We start from the raw sequence: 18,290 nt of genomic DNA, 5'->3' as shown, positions 1-18,290 counted from the left end.
TTGACGCGTAAATCAACCACTATCTTTTCAGCGGTTGATCCATGTATCAATAAATTGGTACCAAAGATAGCACACCTACAGGGTAATCGCGTGTGGTATGCAATTGCTGTAGATATCTGCTTTAACTTATCTTCGCTTTGGCAGTCTTTGATAAACCATGCTGAATTACCACTTTATTTTTAACACCTAAACATATACTATAGTTCACATAGTCCACAATTTGACATATTGATCACAATTGGGGGTAGTTTTAATAACCACGAAATTATTAGATTTTGTCTTTAATCTTATTTCACAAAGATAAACGCTGACAGACAGCTGACAGCAACCCTTTGACACCTTTAAGTTCTTACTTTAATATAAAGTATTTCGCCAGAACTATTTATTTATACGACTAAAGAAAAATCTTTCTACAAAACAAGAATGTAAGAATTAAGTCTTTTATTTTATTATTTCTATTGCGTTGCGTAAAATCTTCAAACTTTACTTAAACAAATTACACCCAATAACAATCAGAACAAGCATCAAACAGATATTGAGACACATTAAAAAATATCAGGCGATATATAATGGCAAGCATCCGCCAATAAGTAATTGTCCATAAAATATATACCGTACATCAAAACACTAAATAAACAAAAGTATTTATGATAAAAATGCGGTCTTTGCAATCTAATGATCAAAGCATGGATTTCTATAAATGAGTTTAACGCTTTCAGAACCACACACTAAAAAGTGAAAATTAATCACACCACATGTTAGTGAAAACAACGGCATAAACATCATGTGCAGTATTGTTGATTGTGTTTAAAAATAAAAAAATAAATCAAATTAAATTAAAATTTAACTAATGTTTGAATTAATTTTAAAATGCTGCATACTATTCATTAGAGCGGCTCAATTGCAATGTTCTTACACTTGATGAATGAATTAATCATTACATATCGGCTAATTTTATTATTGTTTACATTATTTCAAAACCAAGTATCATCTTATAAAAATTCTAGTAAATCGTTATCATATTAGGAAAAAGCCATACTATCGAAACGATCAGATAATATTGTTTGGATGCACATTATGCATTTAAATATTACTTAAGCTTGCTAGTTTTCACTTTGTTTGAAAACCAAAAGTGCAAGATATCTTTCACAATCCGTCAAAGCCACGATGCACTTTCACAATCCGTCAAAGCCACGATGCACTTTCACAATCCGTCAAAGCCACGATGCACTTTCACAATCCGTCAAAGCCACGATGCACTTTCACAATCCGTCAAAGCCACGATGCACTTTCACAATCCGTCAAAGCCACGATGCACTTTCACAATCCGTCAAAGCCACGATGCACTTTCACAATCCGTCAAAGCCACGATGCACTTTCACAATCCGTCAAAGCCACGATGCACTTTCACAATCCGTCAAAGCCACGATGCACTTTCACAATCCGTCAAAGCCACGATGCACTTTCACAATCCGTCAAAGCCACGATGCACTTTCACAATCCGTCAAAGCCACGATGCACTTTCACAATCCGTCAAAGCCACGATGCACTTTCACAATCCGTCAAAGCCACGATGCACTTTCACAATCCGTCAAAGCCACGATGCACTTTCACAATCCGTCAAAGCCACGATGCACTTTCACAATCCGTCAAAGCCACGATGCACTTTCACAATCCGTCAAAGCCACGATGCACTTTCACAATCCGTCAAAGCCACGATGCACTTTCACAATCCGTCAAAGCCACGATGCACTTTCACAATCCGTCAAAGCCACGATGCACTTTCACAATCCGTCAAAGCCACGATGCACTTTCACAATCCGTCAAAGCCACGATGCACTTTCACAATCCGTCAAAGACACGATGCACTTTCACAATCCGTCAAAGCCACGATGCACTTTCACAATCCGTCAAAGCCACGATGCACTTTCACAATCCGTCAAAGCCACGATGCACTTTCACAATCCGTCAAAACCACGATGCACTTTCACAATCCGTCAAAGCCACGATGCACTTTCACAATCCGTCAAAGCCACGATGCACTTTCACAATCCGTCAAAGCCACGATGCACTTTCACAATCCGTCAAAGCCACGATGCACTTTCACAATCCGTCAAAGCCACGATGCACTTTCACAATCTGTCAAAGCCACGATGCACTTTCACAATCCGTCAAAGCCACGATGCACTTTCACAATCCGTCAAAGCCACGATGCACTTTCACAATCCGTCAAAGCCGCGATGCACTTTCACAATCCGCTCAATAATACGTAAAGAAGAGACTTCAAATAAAATAATCCCGTCCATGTTTCGTACGTGTCAAATTCTTACGGGAAAAAAACAAGTATAAAGCGTGGAAAAAGATTTACTCTTTCTTATTACTTGTTAAAGAAGCAGATGATACGTTTATCATTATTGAATTAAAATAAATGTTTGGAAAAACTTACATTACAACATCATCGAAATAACAGTACAGCCATAATATTGATTCTTATTCTAGTTACACATTATTTCATGCAAAAAATATACGAACGATATTCAAACAAATCCATTATTTCTGTTCAATTTGGGTACGAATAGTACTGAAATTGTTGTGTTGTCATAACGATCATGCGCACGGTAAATTAAGGTATATCATCACAATATCATACCAAGTTATTTAATTCATATATCCCCACACATTTTCACACGCTATTACTGTACTTTCAAACATGAATATTGAAATCTTAACAAAATTGAAAGAATGAACAAAAAACACACTTATTCCTATACCAAGCAAGTCACCAATCCCGAATAACCCGTACATCCATCGACATGTTTAAGATTTTTTAATTTTGAAAAATTTCAGTAAATGCATTAGCAAATACAATTTTTAATATTTGGGTGAGTTAAAAAAAATCAAGTGAGCGTATAAGAAAAGACACAAGCATTTGATTATTTTATCACGTTCGATTGATAATCATGCACACACGAAATGATAGTTTAATATTATTGTTAGTAATAAAGGACATTTCCTTGTTTGAATACAATGCGAACAATCTCTTTCTAATCTTTGAATTTCTGTGTTTATTTGTCATTCTGCAAGTCTTAAATGTGAACAAGTCCCTTTAACTCAGCTATTTGTTTAGAATTATCTACTCAATACCGTATCATCTCAACAAGCTAGATATTGACCAAACTATAGATAGTCAGATCATTCAATGGTCGTGTTCGCTAGGAATGATGTTTTAAAGGATTTTTTATGAGAAATTAAATGTTTGCAAGGTACCACTATTTATAGTTATAACACATAACCTGTTTGTAATGAAATGAATATCATTATCACAAAAAAATGTCAAATTATGAAATCATTTTGTCTATATCTTTATTTTAATAACTAGAAAATTCAAAAAGAAATGATTGTCTGTTAAGATTTAAAAAGTCGTTTAATATTCAATTGTTGAGCTTATAGTAGTGTCTATAATACGTTTTAAATTTTTGTACATTTGCATTGTTGATATTTTTATGGACTGCTGATTGCTGTTCTGACTCACCGAAAGTAGTTACCGATGTTTATACATATGACGGAATCATTTGTTTATTGTTTGTTGTGCCAGTATTCATTACAATATTCTTATTTTGAACGTTTTACATTCAGAAATGAGCAAAAGTGCAAAATGTTTCAGTTGTTTGCATAACTCTTTAAAAAGTGTTCGTGTTCATTTTTTTACATAATATTGTCTTAATTAAAAAGCTACACTAGTGGCATTTTCAGAAACAATCTGATTTCATTTCATAATTATAAGTAATAATTAGCACTTAAGGCAATTATTAACATTCAAGAATTAGAACAACAACAACAACAACATCATCATTATCAAAAACAACAGAAACATTTATGAATGTTCCTGTTTTGTACATACACACCGTACTTATTTGTTTCATAATATATTTAACCCATTAATGCCTAGTGGACTCTCCCGCCCTTTTAAATTGGATCAATTTATTCCCAAAATTAGGGATGTTAAGTATACTTATTTCTATATTAAGAATATTTCTTACAGAAATTCCTTTAAGCAAACAGCGCAGACCCAGATGAGACGCCGCATCATGCGGCGTCTCATCTGGGTCTACGCTGTTTGCAATGTCCTTTTTTCAGGACGCTAGGCATGAATGGGTTAATATAGTAAATGCACAACACTTGAATGCTGTCGTATATTTGCAGATGAAGTCTCTGTACTTAAGAATCCTACTTTGTACCATTTTGCCAATTTTCGTGATACCAAAGGACCCAGAACAAATATTTTATGGAGGCTCTATCAGCTATTATCTTACGAAGTTATCCACAGGAAATGTGTCTGTGAGAAACGTTTATTATCATAATTTATATAATAATATTGTGATATGTTATAGTATTTTTTGCATTATTAACATTAGTTATAGCAAAATAATATACTCATGTGGTTTGTGCATTTCATATGGTTGTATTTGTAATTACATAGGATACACGCTGATCTCCCTTAAATTAAAGAACAATAAGCGTTGAACACAACACAATTCAATCACAAACAAAGTCCTTGACTAAAATTAATCTTATTTAATATAGATATTTTTTAAAGTATGCTCCATATCTGTCGTATCGGCGTTTTATTGTGTGTCAGTCAAACCAACTCTATAATCATTGTGTTCACGCACAGGGTAGTTTTTAATTGATGTTAATAACTCGATAAGGGCACAACAAAATTATAAATCGTCGAACGTTACAATCGTAAAATAAAACAAACTTAAATGTTGTTTATGTTTCATTACGCCAACAGTATCCATTTTAGACCGAAATCGATGTCTTACTCCTAATTGCTATTTTCCTGTGAAGGTTTGTTTAATGGTTTCTGGTAAACATGGCTGCATTTCGTCGGCTGTTTAATAAACCTACAATCATATCAGATTCTTTATAAGTACCCAGTTTTATGGAATTGGCCGAATATACTTGCTAAAAAATATAAAAGCCTCCACTTTTTAAAGCTGACATAATGGCAGAACTAGAGTCTTTTGTGTAAATCTTTGTTTGCCGTGCTGCACTTACAATGAAACTTCACATATTTTTAAACAAAAAATGTTATTATTAATTAACACAAAATGGGTAAGATTATTGTACTAGGGGTCATACTTTGAAATATATATAAAGCTTTAAATACGTTTTGCAGAAATAATGAAAATATGTATATATATATATATATATATATATAATATATATATATATATATATATATATATATATATATATATATATATATATATATATATATATATATATATATATATATATATAATGTTTAGTTTTATTCTGCAACAAATTATATTCAAAATTGAATCCATTTGTTTACGCTTGCTTGCTCTATTTTTTGGCCAAAATAAATATAACACCCCATAAATTCGTGCGGACTCATGCAAATCATTTACTTTCAATGTAACATTACTATATTACGATACGATAAAACGTCAACAAAGTGTACGTCCATTAACAAGATAATAATAAGTCTTACAAGCACTATAATTGACTTTAGTATGTATCTTAATCACAGCGTACATTACATGTATGTACCTTAATCATGAGCATATATATGTACAAATAGAGATATCTTTCAGGCTACAGTTGAGCTTGTCACTGGTTGGCAGTTAGGTAAAGGCCCATGTGGCCCAAATTGTTCCAAAGCAAGTATCGGTAAATCAACGTTACCATATCGTACACTCGTTGAAAGAGATAATGACGAATACTTCGGGAATTTTACAACAGATTACAAGCTACAGACCGAAGAGGCAAAGCAAGAAATTCGTCTAATGAACTCAATTGTAAAAGCTAACATGACCGAGACTGTAATTGCTGTAAGTGAGAACGCTCAATGGGAGCAAGAACTCATGACATTTTCGTTTGAGCTGCTTCAAAACACAACCCACGAAGATGTGAAGTAAGTGTGTAATTAAGATTGTCATACTGCCACGTAAAAAAATTCAGTCAAATATAAGACAAATGGTCTTTAACCAAATGTGTCATTATACGTTTAAATCTGTCTTCTGACACATATGATTTCAGTTGATGACGCAATTCTTGTGTTTTGCGATTAAGATCGGAATTTTTAATAAGCAACACGGTAAACTGTAAAGTTTTGTTTCATAAACGCAGCTATTCATAAACGCTTTGTTTTAACAAAATTTATACTGATCCGTTTATTGCAAATATAATTAGCATTTATTTGTTTAGTTTCGACGGCAAATTCTGGCGACATTTGACCTTTAGAAATTCATCATCTGCTTGGCATCTACAAACAAGAATTCAACCCGGAATACGGAACGACACGGGTGAACAAAACCACTGCCCAGTGGTCCTCACAAGACCATTCTACAGGTACTCCACAATAGTACAAATAATTGAAACACCATCTGCTGGAACAGTATTGCATTCTTATCATTTATATAATTCGAATCCCTATAGTCATAAACAACTTGTAACGTTACGCCGTTATATATTTTTAGATGAATACATTGTTGTTGTTTTTTTAATTTATTTTGCTTTTTCTTGACATGCTGAAAATAAAATAATAGAGAACATGTATAACAACGCCCCTTTAATATGTACCAAAACCCTTCAAAGGGGATTTTTCTCGTTTCGGTCAATTGACAAAATAAAACAAATACTTGCAGATTCGTACATTATCGCTGTAGTTATTACATTTGTGAGAAACACTAATACTGAACATGTATCATGCTCTAAAATATTCATTCTATGCATCATTTGACGATTTAAAAACCTGAAAATTATAAAGCGATGCAACTCGAAACGATTGAATATTTTTGAGAGTTCTGTTGTTGTCGTTATAATTTATGATACTACAAGGATTGCTTATAATATATATATAATACATCACTTATTGTATGAGTACGAATGGCCGAGTGGTCTCTATGCGATAGACTTTTACTCCAGGGGTCAGTGGTTCGAGCCCAGCTTAGGGTAACTTTTTTCTTTCTTTAATTTTATTCTAGTTTTTTTTATTAATGGAGATTTTTATATCGAATGTTTACATTTTTCAATGTAAAGCATTTAATGACAAACTTCAATACCTGCAGAAATCTGTGAAAAAGTACCTTTAATTTCCAGGGCTAATGGGCGACGCTAGGCAACGTTAAATGTCTCATTGACGTTTTATGTCGTAAGACAAATACTACTTAATCGAGAAAACGACAAATGTCGAAACAAAGTCGCATATGTGGCGCTAAGTGTTACAATCAATAATTGCTCTAACGTTATTTGTTTCAAAATACAAAATTCAAAAAACAGTAAATAGAGCTCTTTTTAAATGACTATTTTATACTGTATGAAATTCGCGATAACTTGGGCTGTACAATATCCTAGGACCAATTTCAGTCCCGATACACAACTGTTATGTGGTTAAATTCTCTTCCTCGGCGACTTTTGATTCCGCGAACAGAAATCATGAAAATCATTTACTTGATATGTAGAGTCCGAATAAAATTAACATACATTTAAATCTTATGTTGCAACATATAATGGTTGTAGAATATGCTTGTTGCGACGGTAAGCTTTGCATATACCGTAATATAGTTTTTCGACCGACAATAAGATTGCGTCGTTTGATGTCAAGTGCAACATTTTACGTTCAACATCGCTTGAATATTAAATGTCAAGTCTATTATATATTACCTCCTTATACTAGAGTTCTAACATATTCATTTAACGCGCTTCATTGTATTCGTAGATTATAACGAGAGCGCCGACGGCGTTGAAAGCCTATTGGCAATACACAGAGAAGTTTCTGCTGAAGTAAATGTTTAAGGAACAGTTGACTAATTGCAATTCTAAAAGTCCATAAAAAAGAAACATTTTCCTTTTACAATAAGTAAAAATAAATATAACAAGAAGTGGTGAAACCATCCTATATAAGTCAGAAAATCATAAACATGTATCAAGGGAGCTTGGTATATTGCGAAATAAATGCCCTGATGTTAATGTTATTTCTGATTGAAAAGACGTATATTTATGCTCTTGTTTAAATTAACGGTATCATCAAATCATTACAATTTACGAGACTGAAAGACTTTTCATTCGGAAGCTAAGGTCAAAAGTATACATTTTCTTGTTAGCTCCACTGGCCAGAGGCCAGCGGGGCTTATGTCATGGTCCTGTGTCCGTCGTGCGTGCGTCCGTGCGTGCGTCCGTGCGTGCGTTAACTTTTCCTTAAAACATCTTTTTCTCCTAAACTACTAGTCCAATTCTGATGAAATTTCACAGGAATGTTCCAGAGGTGAACCTCTTACAAATGTGTTCAAATTATGCCCCTGGGGTCAAATTTGACCCTGCGCCGGGGGTCAAAAAAATAAAAATTTGCGTATATAAGGCCTATTTTGTGAAAACTTTCAAAATCTTCTCGTTTATAATCATTGGGCCTAGGGCTATCAAATTTGGTATGTAGAGACATCTTATAAGCCTCTACCAAATTTCTTCAAATTATGCCCCTTGGGTCAAATTTGACCCTGCCCCGGGGGCCACAAAATTGAACATATGCTTATATAAGGCCTATTTTGTGAAAACTTTCACAATCTTCTCGTCCGTAACCATTGGGCCTAGGGCTATCAAATTTGGTATGTAGAGACATCTAATAGTCTTCTACCAAATTTCTTCAAATTATGCTCCCGTGGTCAAATTTGACCCTGCCCGGGGGTCACAAAATTGAACATATGCTTATATAAGGCCTATTTTGTGAAAACTTTCAAAATCTTCTCGTCCCTAACCATTGGGCCTAGGTCTATCAAATTTGGTATGAAGAGACATCTAATGGTCCTCTACCAAATTTCTTCAAATTATGCCCCTGGGGTCAAATTTGACCCTACCCCGGGGGTCACAAAATTGAACATATGCTTATATAAGGCCTATTTTGTGAGAACTTTCAAAATCTTCTCGTCCATAACCATTGGGCCTAGGTCTATCATATTTGATATGTAGAGACATCTAATGTCCTCTACCAAATTTCTTCAAATTACGCCCCTGCGGTGAAGTTTGACCCTGCCCCGGGGGTCACAAAATTGAACATATGCTTATATAAGACCTATTTTGTGAAAACTTTCAAAATCTTCTTGTCCATAACAATTGGGCCTAGGGCTATCAAATTTGGTATGTAGAGACATCTAATAGTCCTCGACCAAATTTCTTCAAATTATGCCCTGAGGTCAAATTTGACCCTGCCCCGGGGGTCACAAAATTGAACATATGCTTATATAAGGCCTATTTGTTGAAAACTTTCAAAATCTACTCGTCCATAACTATTGGGCCTAGGGCTAATAAATTTAGTATATAGAGATATCTTATAGTACTCTACCAAAAAATTTCTTCAAATTATGCCCCTGGGGTCAAATTTGACCCTGCCCCGGGGTCACAAAATTGAACATATGCTTATATAGGGTCTATTTTGTGAAAACTTTCAAATCTTTCTGTCCATAACCATTGGGCGTAGGGCTACCAAATGTGGTATGTAGTGACATCTTATAGTCCTCTACCAATTTTTTTCAAATTATGCCCCTGGGGTCAAGTTTGACCCTGCCCCGAGGGTCAAAAAATTGAACATATGCTTTTATAAGGCCTATTTTGTGAACACTTTTTAAATATTCTTGTCCATAACTGTATTGCATAGAGCTACCAAATTTGGTATGTAGTGACATGTAAAAGTTCTCTTCTGAGTTTGTTCAAATTATGCCCCTGGGGTCAAATTTGAAACTGCCATGGGGGTCACAAATTTGAATATATGCTTATAAAGGTCTTATTTTTTTTGAAAACTTTCAAAAGCTTCTTCTCCATAAACATTGGGGGTAGGGCTACCAAATTTGGTATGTAGTGACATCTTATTGTCCTCTTCCAATTTTGTTCAAATTATGCCCTGGGGTCAAGTTTGACCCTGCCCCGGGGGTCACAAAATTGAACATATGCTTATATAAGGCCTATTGTGGGAAAACTTTAAAAAATCTTCTTGTCCATAACCGTATGGCATAGGGCTACCAAACTTGGTATGTATGGACATGTAAAAGTTCTCTTCTAAATTTGTTCAAATTATGCCCCTGGGGTCAAATTTGAAACTGCCCGGGGGGTAACAAAATTGAATATATATTATAATGGGCTTATTTTTTGAAAACTTTAAAAACGTCTTTTCCATAACCATTGGGCCTAGGGCTACCAAATTTGGTATGTAGTGAAATCTTATAGTTCTCTACCAAGTTTGTTCAACGTATGCCGCTGGGGTCAAATTTGACCCTGCCCCGAGGGTCACAAAATTGAACATACGCTTATATAAGGCCTTTTTTGTGAAAACTTTAAAAAATCTTCTTGTCCATAAACATTGGGCCTAGGGCTACCAAATTTGGTCTGTAGTGAAATCTTATAGTTCTCTACCAAGTTTGTTCAAATTATGCCCCTGCCCTGGGAGATCACAAAATTGAACATATGCTTATATAAGGCCTATTTTGTGAAAACTTCAAAAATCTTTCTGCCCATAACCATCTTCTTGTCCATAACCAATGGTTCTAGGGCTACCAAATTTGGTGTGTAGTGACATCTAATAAATCTCTACCAAATTTGTTCAAATAATGCCTCTGGGGTCAACATTGACCCTGCCCTGGGGGGTCACAAAATTGAATAAACGCTTATAAAGCGGCTTTTTTGAGAAATCTTAAAAAAAAATCTTATTGTTGAAAACCATTCAGACTATGGCTACCAAATTTGGTATGCAGTAACATCTTATAGTCCTCTACCAAGTTTGTTCAAGTTATGCCCTTTTGGTCAAATTTGACCTTGACCCGCGGGTCACAAAACTGAACATTATATACGCTTATATCTTGTTTATTTTGTGAAAACTTTTAAAATATTCTTGTCCTTAACTTTAGGACCTAGGGCTACCATATTTTGTATGTACATGTAGTGAGATATAGTAGTCGTCTACAAAGTTTGCTCAAATTATGCCCCTGGGGTTAAATTTGACCAAGCCCAGGGGGTCTAAAAAGTGTACATGTGCTTAAATAGGGCCTATATTTAAGTATTTGCACATGCAGAGAATATTTGAATAAATAACCTTTTTTCAGCAGTGGAGCGATACAGGGCCATCATGGCCCTCTTGTTTTATTTGTTACTATCCATTTTACTGTTACGATCGCGTCATTTTCATTTAAGCAGATGAGAACAATTATAATGTGTAGTTGTCGTGTTTGTTGTTATATTTACCGACTTCGTTACATACGCAAAATAGTATATGCAAGGTGTATGTTGGAGCACACATTCTGAAGTATGTCATCCTTGCTCAAATTTTTCAAATATTTTCAAATAATACGCAACATGATTTGCAGATAAATAAAAAAAACACTGTTGTTTGACCCCCTCTCTTGCCACCCAAAATCGCAGGGTAAATGTTTTCCGACACAAAGGTTATCGATATTACATCCCTAAAAAACTCGACAGTCTCCTGCAAAAAACAAGACAATTAGTTATCCGTAAAACTTTTTTAAAGTAACGTACACCATTAATAAACACATTCAAAAAGTATGTCATCCCAAAAATCAAATGCGTCGAGATTCACGTTTTAAAAACACATAACTGATTATGCAAACAGTTAAAAAAAAGTTAGGAACATGTTTATTGTATTTATTTGTATGATTTGTATGACGTTATATATATGTAATAAAGATAAAATTAAATGTTAATTATCTTATCTATCTCGTCTGCCAACATCCAATTAATTCTCGGTATTTTTACCGCGTGTTCACACTCAACCGACGAGACGTCTTTTCAATTTGCGGTTTTAAGTCCAGTGGCTAAAGCAAATAGATCAAAAACGTTTCTGAATTAGCTAAAAGGATGACTACAGTAATCGGTCAAACAAATTTAAGCTGCAGCATTGCAGATATTGTCGATGTGTTAAATTATTTGTCCGAAAATAGAAGCCAAGTATTTCATTTATACAGTTGTTGTTATTTAATAATATTCTAGTTAGTTGATGTAAGTAATCCTATTGCACGATTTATTATTTCAAGCATTTATATCTCAAAATTTAAAAACGAAACGAGAAATATCAAACGTTTTTGACATTGTAATGGTTTAATTATAGTCAAGTCAAGTCAAGTCAAGTCAACATTTTATTAAAGAAACAGAGGCCTCCGGCCCAAAATACATATCATGCAATGTACAGTTAGTTGTGTGTTAGTGGTATTATTCAGATGTAAATGTTAGCACATGTATCTAGTCCCTTTTCCAGAATTCATAGGAACGAAAACATACACTGCAGATTTTCTACATACATATCATGTAATATATAGAAATTACAAAGTTACGTCATAGTGATAGTATACAGACAATAAGTCTCTAATCTTTTACAGAACTCGTAAGACAGAAAAAAATATACCACAGATTTTCTACATACACACCATGTAACATAAAGAAATTGCAAAGCTATGCCACAGCAATATTGTTCAGATGCAAAAGTTAATACATGTATGTATATCTAGTATTTTCTAGAATTTACAAGATAGAGAACATACATTGCAAATTTTCCACAAACATACCATGTAATATACAGAAATTATCACGTTGTGTCATTGCAATATTGTACAGATGTACATGTTAATACATTATCTAGTCTTTTCTAGAATTTACAAGATAGAGAATATACATTGCAAATTTTCCACAAACATACCATGTAATATACAGACATTATCACGTTGTGTCATTGAATTATAACGTATAGATATTGTGTATGGCATAACAAAATGAAAATATCCTTAGTGAAACATATGTCGAACGTAGGTATTTTTGAAACAATGTTAATTTCGGAATACTGTTAGATCATGATGGAGATATATCATGATATAAGATATAAAACGCGACATACTACAGACAAAATTCACACATAAAACATAACTTACGATTTATTTCTGATTTTAGAATTTTACTGAATCAGACGACTAAAATAGATCTTCCAGCGATTGATGATGATGGTGATTTCGTGAAATGCAAGGGCTCACAATATATAGAAATTGGAGAATTAGATCAAGCCAATGGAACGAATGTTTCGGAGGTAATTGACTTTAATGTAGCGCTGTGTACGAACTTTTGATTTGTTGCTCTAAACATATGTTAAACTTGTTCTGATTGTTTCTACAAGTGCTGCTTCTCAACGTTAGTGTTTGATTTTACGCTGTGCAAATGCACTACGTTCATGATAGTCACAAACGTTGTTCATATAAGTAAAATGACAATTTATTAATAATAGACGTTGTTAATCTATATATATATATATATATATATATATATATATATATATTAGATTTATACAACACATTTAAATAAATTCTATTATAAAGACAGTGTTTAAACAAAATTGATATTTCAACCACATGTTGGCATAGAGGTCGGCTGAAAGCAGTGACATCATACCTATATAAATCTAATTAACTTACTCGGCTTAGCAAAATTAAGACATATTTACAAATAAATGTGTATATTGCAGGAATGCTCCATTGCCATTAATGCATTCGAATCCAATGGGTACAAAAACGATACATGGATAGCTGTTGCAATTAATGTCAAGGACTACCCGAAAACAGCTATTTTATTTGGAGATCAAATGCAGTCATCCGAATTTTCAATGTGTACAACTGCAGCTCAAGTTTGTATATGCGTATTATTCCACAACTTGATTATGTGTTATATTCTAAGTCAAGACAAATATGCCCCTTAGAATGTACATAATTTAAAGGCAACGTTTTCCATAAACATTCTTTTCTAATGTCATCACGCACAGCTTTCAAAACGATTCACATACGGAGGTATTTAAAACGGATGCTTTAAAGGAACCCCCCATGGCAATAATACTGTTTAAAATGGCATACTTGATCTTATATGGAAAACATTTTACATAGTTATTGATTAAATTATATCATGTTCTGAATGAAAAAAGGTGGGTCACGAATAATGAAATATTGCATACTCACTTTTTATATCCATATCTTTACAAGGATTTCATAATATATAATCGGTTAAACAAGCCTTATTATAATGTCGTGCAAGTGGTATAACAAATACTCAGTCGTTTTTTCTTGAATTTTTACTCTATCAAGATGTATTGATATACAAAAGGTAATTATTTTTAAAATTGACTTATGTACGCGCGAGTTTTGCATTATGATACATTTTTTGTGTGGAGGATGCGTAGAAAGAACAATAACTCATAATATCATCGAATTCGTTTACTTACACATACGTATGTGTCGCGATAGGTTTTGCAATGCGGACATAAATTGCATGGACACTATGTGCAAGTTATCTCAATTAACAAAATATGAAAACAACATATTTTGTGAATAAGCAATAAATGTGATTGTATATTTGTAATTAATGCCCATAGTCCGTTACATCAAGAGTTTCACAAACGATCACAATAGGTATAACCGAGTATCCGTTGTATAATTTCAGCTTCTTATAAATGTCCTGGATCATTTAGTCACCCCAGTCTTTGTAAGCCCAACGCTAGAGGACAACCATGTCTTTGTCATATATGTCGGTGCTATGTGGGCAACGGACGTTTATGCACAAGCGCCAAACACGTACGTAGTAAATCTGTAAAACAAAATACAAGTAGTGAAATAAAATTATACTTTTACAAAACTCGTGTTCAGACACATGGAACATTCTGCTGATGAAACAATTTTTGTTGATTCTCTAGAACAATCGACGAGTTCACAGTGACAGGAAGACGTCAGGAAGGTATACATGTATCTTCATTGAGGAACCACAATGAAATAGGCCATCTTGTTAGATCGGTGCAGTTATCTTGGATCCCGGATAACAAATATTCGGAACACATTATTTGTGTTACCGCTGTTGATACTTACGGGTAATTTTATTAGAATGTTGATGTATTTAATGAATTGACAATAAAAACAAACACAATCGGTTCGTTGTTATGTTGCCTCTGCCGGACGGGAGGGGGTCGAGATATAGCGTTTGCCCGACCAGCCCGCATGTCATTCCGTCCAATTTTGGTATTCTCACGAGATGTTCGAATTTCCGATAAGATTCATACGAAGTCGTTGAGGATATGTGAGTGCATTAGGCAGACTTGCTACCTTAATATTGAATGTTCAAGATGTTTGAAATAATTGGTTGAGTCCGAACAAATGATTATGTTTTATGTGTTATGTTTGTTTATTCTGTTTACAGCGTCGAGTCCGGGCAACAACGTTGTTTTATAATCGATCTTAGAAGTAAGTTATGAATAAACAAATGTTATTTATTGCAATTCGAGTGACTAAATACATTTGCAAAATATATTCATAATAAATGGAAATATGTTTTATTTCATCGTGTTTATGAATGTTCATATACTTGTTCACCTGTTAATATTAGTATATTTATAACAAACGCATTTGATCTTGATTATATACTTGACAATTAGAAAACCCTATTGAATAACATTTTGTTCAGATATTGTTTTTATTTAAGCACAAGTATTCAACTACACCTTAACACCAAGACAGGTAAGCGAATTAAAAAAAGTTGTTGAATATATTAATGCAGACTCAATCTCAAGTTAATTCATACACATTTCTCTCTCTCAATTATAAAGTAATTTATTGTAATGACTTTGAAGCAAATTAACACTTCCCAATCGCTATCCTTCTTTTGTAGGATAAGCCATATTTTTTGGACGTACCTTCAACAGAAGATTTGATAAAATGTCCGGCGGAAGCAACATGCATTATTCCAATTTTTGTGAAATCAATCAGGTACTATTTGTGTTTGGTGTAATATATATTTGTATTATCTTATAGTTATAAATACACAAGCAATAACATTAAACGGCTCGTCAGAATTCCAAAAGCAATTAAAAGTACCATTCCAATTTGTGACGTTGTTTTAAAGTACATGATTAAATGCCATAGCATAATAGATTTAAAAGATTTGCAACTTAAAGGAATAATAGAAATTCGAAAAGAGAAAAAAATAACTAGATAGGTCAGTCTTAACGAAACTCGAACTTATGTTTTGTGAAGCTCAAACCGTAGTCCTAAGGACTGTTGGATCGAATAGGCAGTGTATACATTAAAGCGATCAACGAAAACAACATACACTCTCCAAAGTGATCATGTTTATATTATTGGCGCAGTACGATTTAATCTATTTCAAAGGATGGTTACTCATAAACTGAACATAAAATAACGTGAATGAATAAAGTATGCTCAGAATGGTGATAAATTGTGTATACTGATTTCGTATCGGTGACATACTAGCTGGACATTTAACATTGCGTTAATCGTTGAATCCTTTTAGAGATTTTAAAACGCTACACGTTTTTTAAATGGTCTTATTTCTTTCCAGAAATGTTACCTTCGCCAGTATTGTAGAAAGTTTCATGGACTATGCGGCAATTGGACCAATCCAAAGAGTTCTACGCAACGGAGAATACGTTTATCAATTTGACTTTTCATTTCGACATTCGTTGTATGAAAAAATGCACTTGTGTTTAGAAGCTTCTGATGATACAGGGTAAGCCATTGCACTATTCATTCGTATAATATACAAAGAAAAAACAAGATTTTGCATAATGTTTGTTACCTTTAAAGTTCATAGCAAGTGTGTCTTTGTATTGAAGGCCAAGGTAAAACAATGGATCAAAATTCACGTGAAGTCATGGAAGAATTGAGTTACTTAAACTTCCTTCTAAAATCTCATTGATAACTCTTCGCAAATGTGTTTGATGCGTTTTCTTCGCCCCGTTTCGGAGGTCATCTTATAAGAACAAATAAAAGCATAAAACGATTTTGTCTGGCAAGTTACTTATACCCAAACACTTGCTTGATAAATATGCAAAACTCTGTATAAGCAGTGTAACCGGATTCGATTTGATTTACGACATGAATTAAACAACACAAACAAAAACTGAAGATATCGATCTATAAACATTTCTGCTCCACTCTTCTTATTGGGAACTATATAAACGCAATGCGTCCTCCTTTGCAAATATGTAAATATTTATCTAGAGAATGATATCTAGAGAACGCGTTCAGTCAGGGCCATAAACATTCGAATGTTGGTTGCATGTGACTTAACAATGAACCTTAATGCATTTGAGATAATTAGCTAAACGGCAAATGTCATGGGTAATGTTAATATAAAATTTGTTTCCCCTTGATATCTAGACAACTCTTTGATCTATGATCATCCTTATTTATATGCTGGTTACTAACATGAAAAGGAAGACTCCTATTGATGTAGATGTCATAGTTCACATTTGATTTTAACATGTTATGTATAGAACGCTTTAAGATGTGAACAATATAATTTACAATACAAGGACAATTTAGTTTAAGGATAGATTTAAAAATGGAAAGAACCTCAATTTTAATTTTGAGATCTTGAAATCGAAGGTCAAATTGACAGGGATTTGCAATATTGTATATCATTGCACTTAATGACAACATGGCTGTAAAGAGGGGCAAATAACAAACATCTCTTGTTTGAATTCTTGAAAATTCTATCAACATGTTAGCAACAGACTTTTTGAATTTGTACCTCTAATATTCATCAATTCGCTCGAGATTACAACTCACCCATTTGTAATGCTCTTGTTTAGCTATGCGCGAAACATCTCAAATCCCTGTTGTTACTCTATGTTTTAATTGAATTTTCAAATTGGTTCCGGGTATTTGTTCGATGTTATTAGACAAGGTCTATGAACCCGAACTGCAAAGATGTAGAATAATGCCCCATTTTGCACTTTGTTCTTACATTTTGGTTAATGTCTGTAACTACGTCTTATCTTTATTTCTACTACATTTATTACATAAAACAATAAGCACGTGATATCAAGTACATTTAAATGCGTTTAAAAAAATTACATATGTGTGACAGTCTTTATGAAAATTCACTAACCAGTGCATATACATGTACATATGACAAGCTGTTTGGCAGGATTATTTGCCTTTTTATGTTTAAAATCCGGTTAAGGTTTTCGTTAAAGATGAAATTTATGTAAAGATTTAATAAGGTGGAGAGAGGTTCATAAATATGTCAATCAAAATAAAATAACTGGATCCAACGGCGAAACGCTAGTTTTGTGGCATAGCCGTGTTTCCTGTCGTATTCTATCTAAATTTATCTTTATATGCATAATTTCTGAAAAAAATGTACATTACAATATCAAGGCGGAGAATATTCGAGAGCGCTGACTTAAGACATGTCATTATATTAATGAAAAGTATTCA

The 18,290-nt window shown here is 33.6% G+C and overlaps 1 protein-coding gene across 1 annotated transcript in view; it reads left to right on the top strand.

Moving 5' to 3' along the window:
• The first annotated feature begins 3,181 nt into the window (after positions 1 to 3,181).
• LOC127871236 (uncharacterized) overlaps positions 3,182 to 18,290 on the top strand; it is a 19,823-nt gene continuing 4,714 nt past the window's right edge. The window contains exons 1-12 of the mRNA XM_052413983.1: positions 3,182 to 3,263; positions 4,204 to 4,338; positions 5,625 to 5,944; positions 6,238 to 6,381; positions 12,970 to 13,102; positions 13,535 to 13,693; positions 14,500 to 14,630; positions 14,750 to 14,920; positions 15,247 to 15,290; positions 15,529 to 15,563; positions 15,715 to 15,812; positions 16,405 to 16,572. Of these exons, the coding sequence (XP_052269943.1) occupies positions 4,204 to 4,338; positions 5,625 to 5,944; positions 6,238 to 6,381; positions 12,970 to 13,102; positions 13,535 to 13,693; positions 14,500 to 14,630; positions 14,750 to 14,920; positions 15,247 to 15,290; positions 15,529 to 15,563; positions 15,715 to 15,812; positions 16,405 to 16,572 (1,538 nt within the window). The 5' untranslated portion in view covers positions 3,182 to 3,263. The remainder of the gene's footprint in view (positions 3,264 to 4,203; positions 4,339 to 5,624; positions 5,945 to 6,237; positions 6,382 to 12,969; positions 13,103 to 13,534; positions 13,694 to 14,499; positions 14,631 to 14,749; positions 14,921 to 15,246; positions 15,291 to 15,528; positions 15,564 to 15,714; positions 15,813 to 16,404; positions 16,573 to 18,290) is intronic.

The sequence above is a fragment of the Dreissena polymorpha genome, chromosome 3 (assembly GCF_020536995.1).
Source record: "Dreissena polymorpha isolate Duluth1 chromosome 3, UMN_Dpol_1.0, whole genome shotgun sequence".
In the NCBI taxonomy this organism is placed as follows: Eukaryota; Metazoa; Mollusca; class Bivalvia; order Myida; family Dreissenidae; genus Dreissena; species Dreissena polymorpha.
This window is presented reverse-complemented; position numbering and strand designations above follow the sequence as displayed.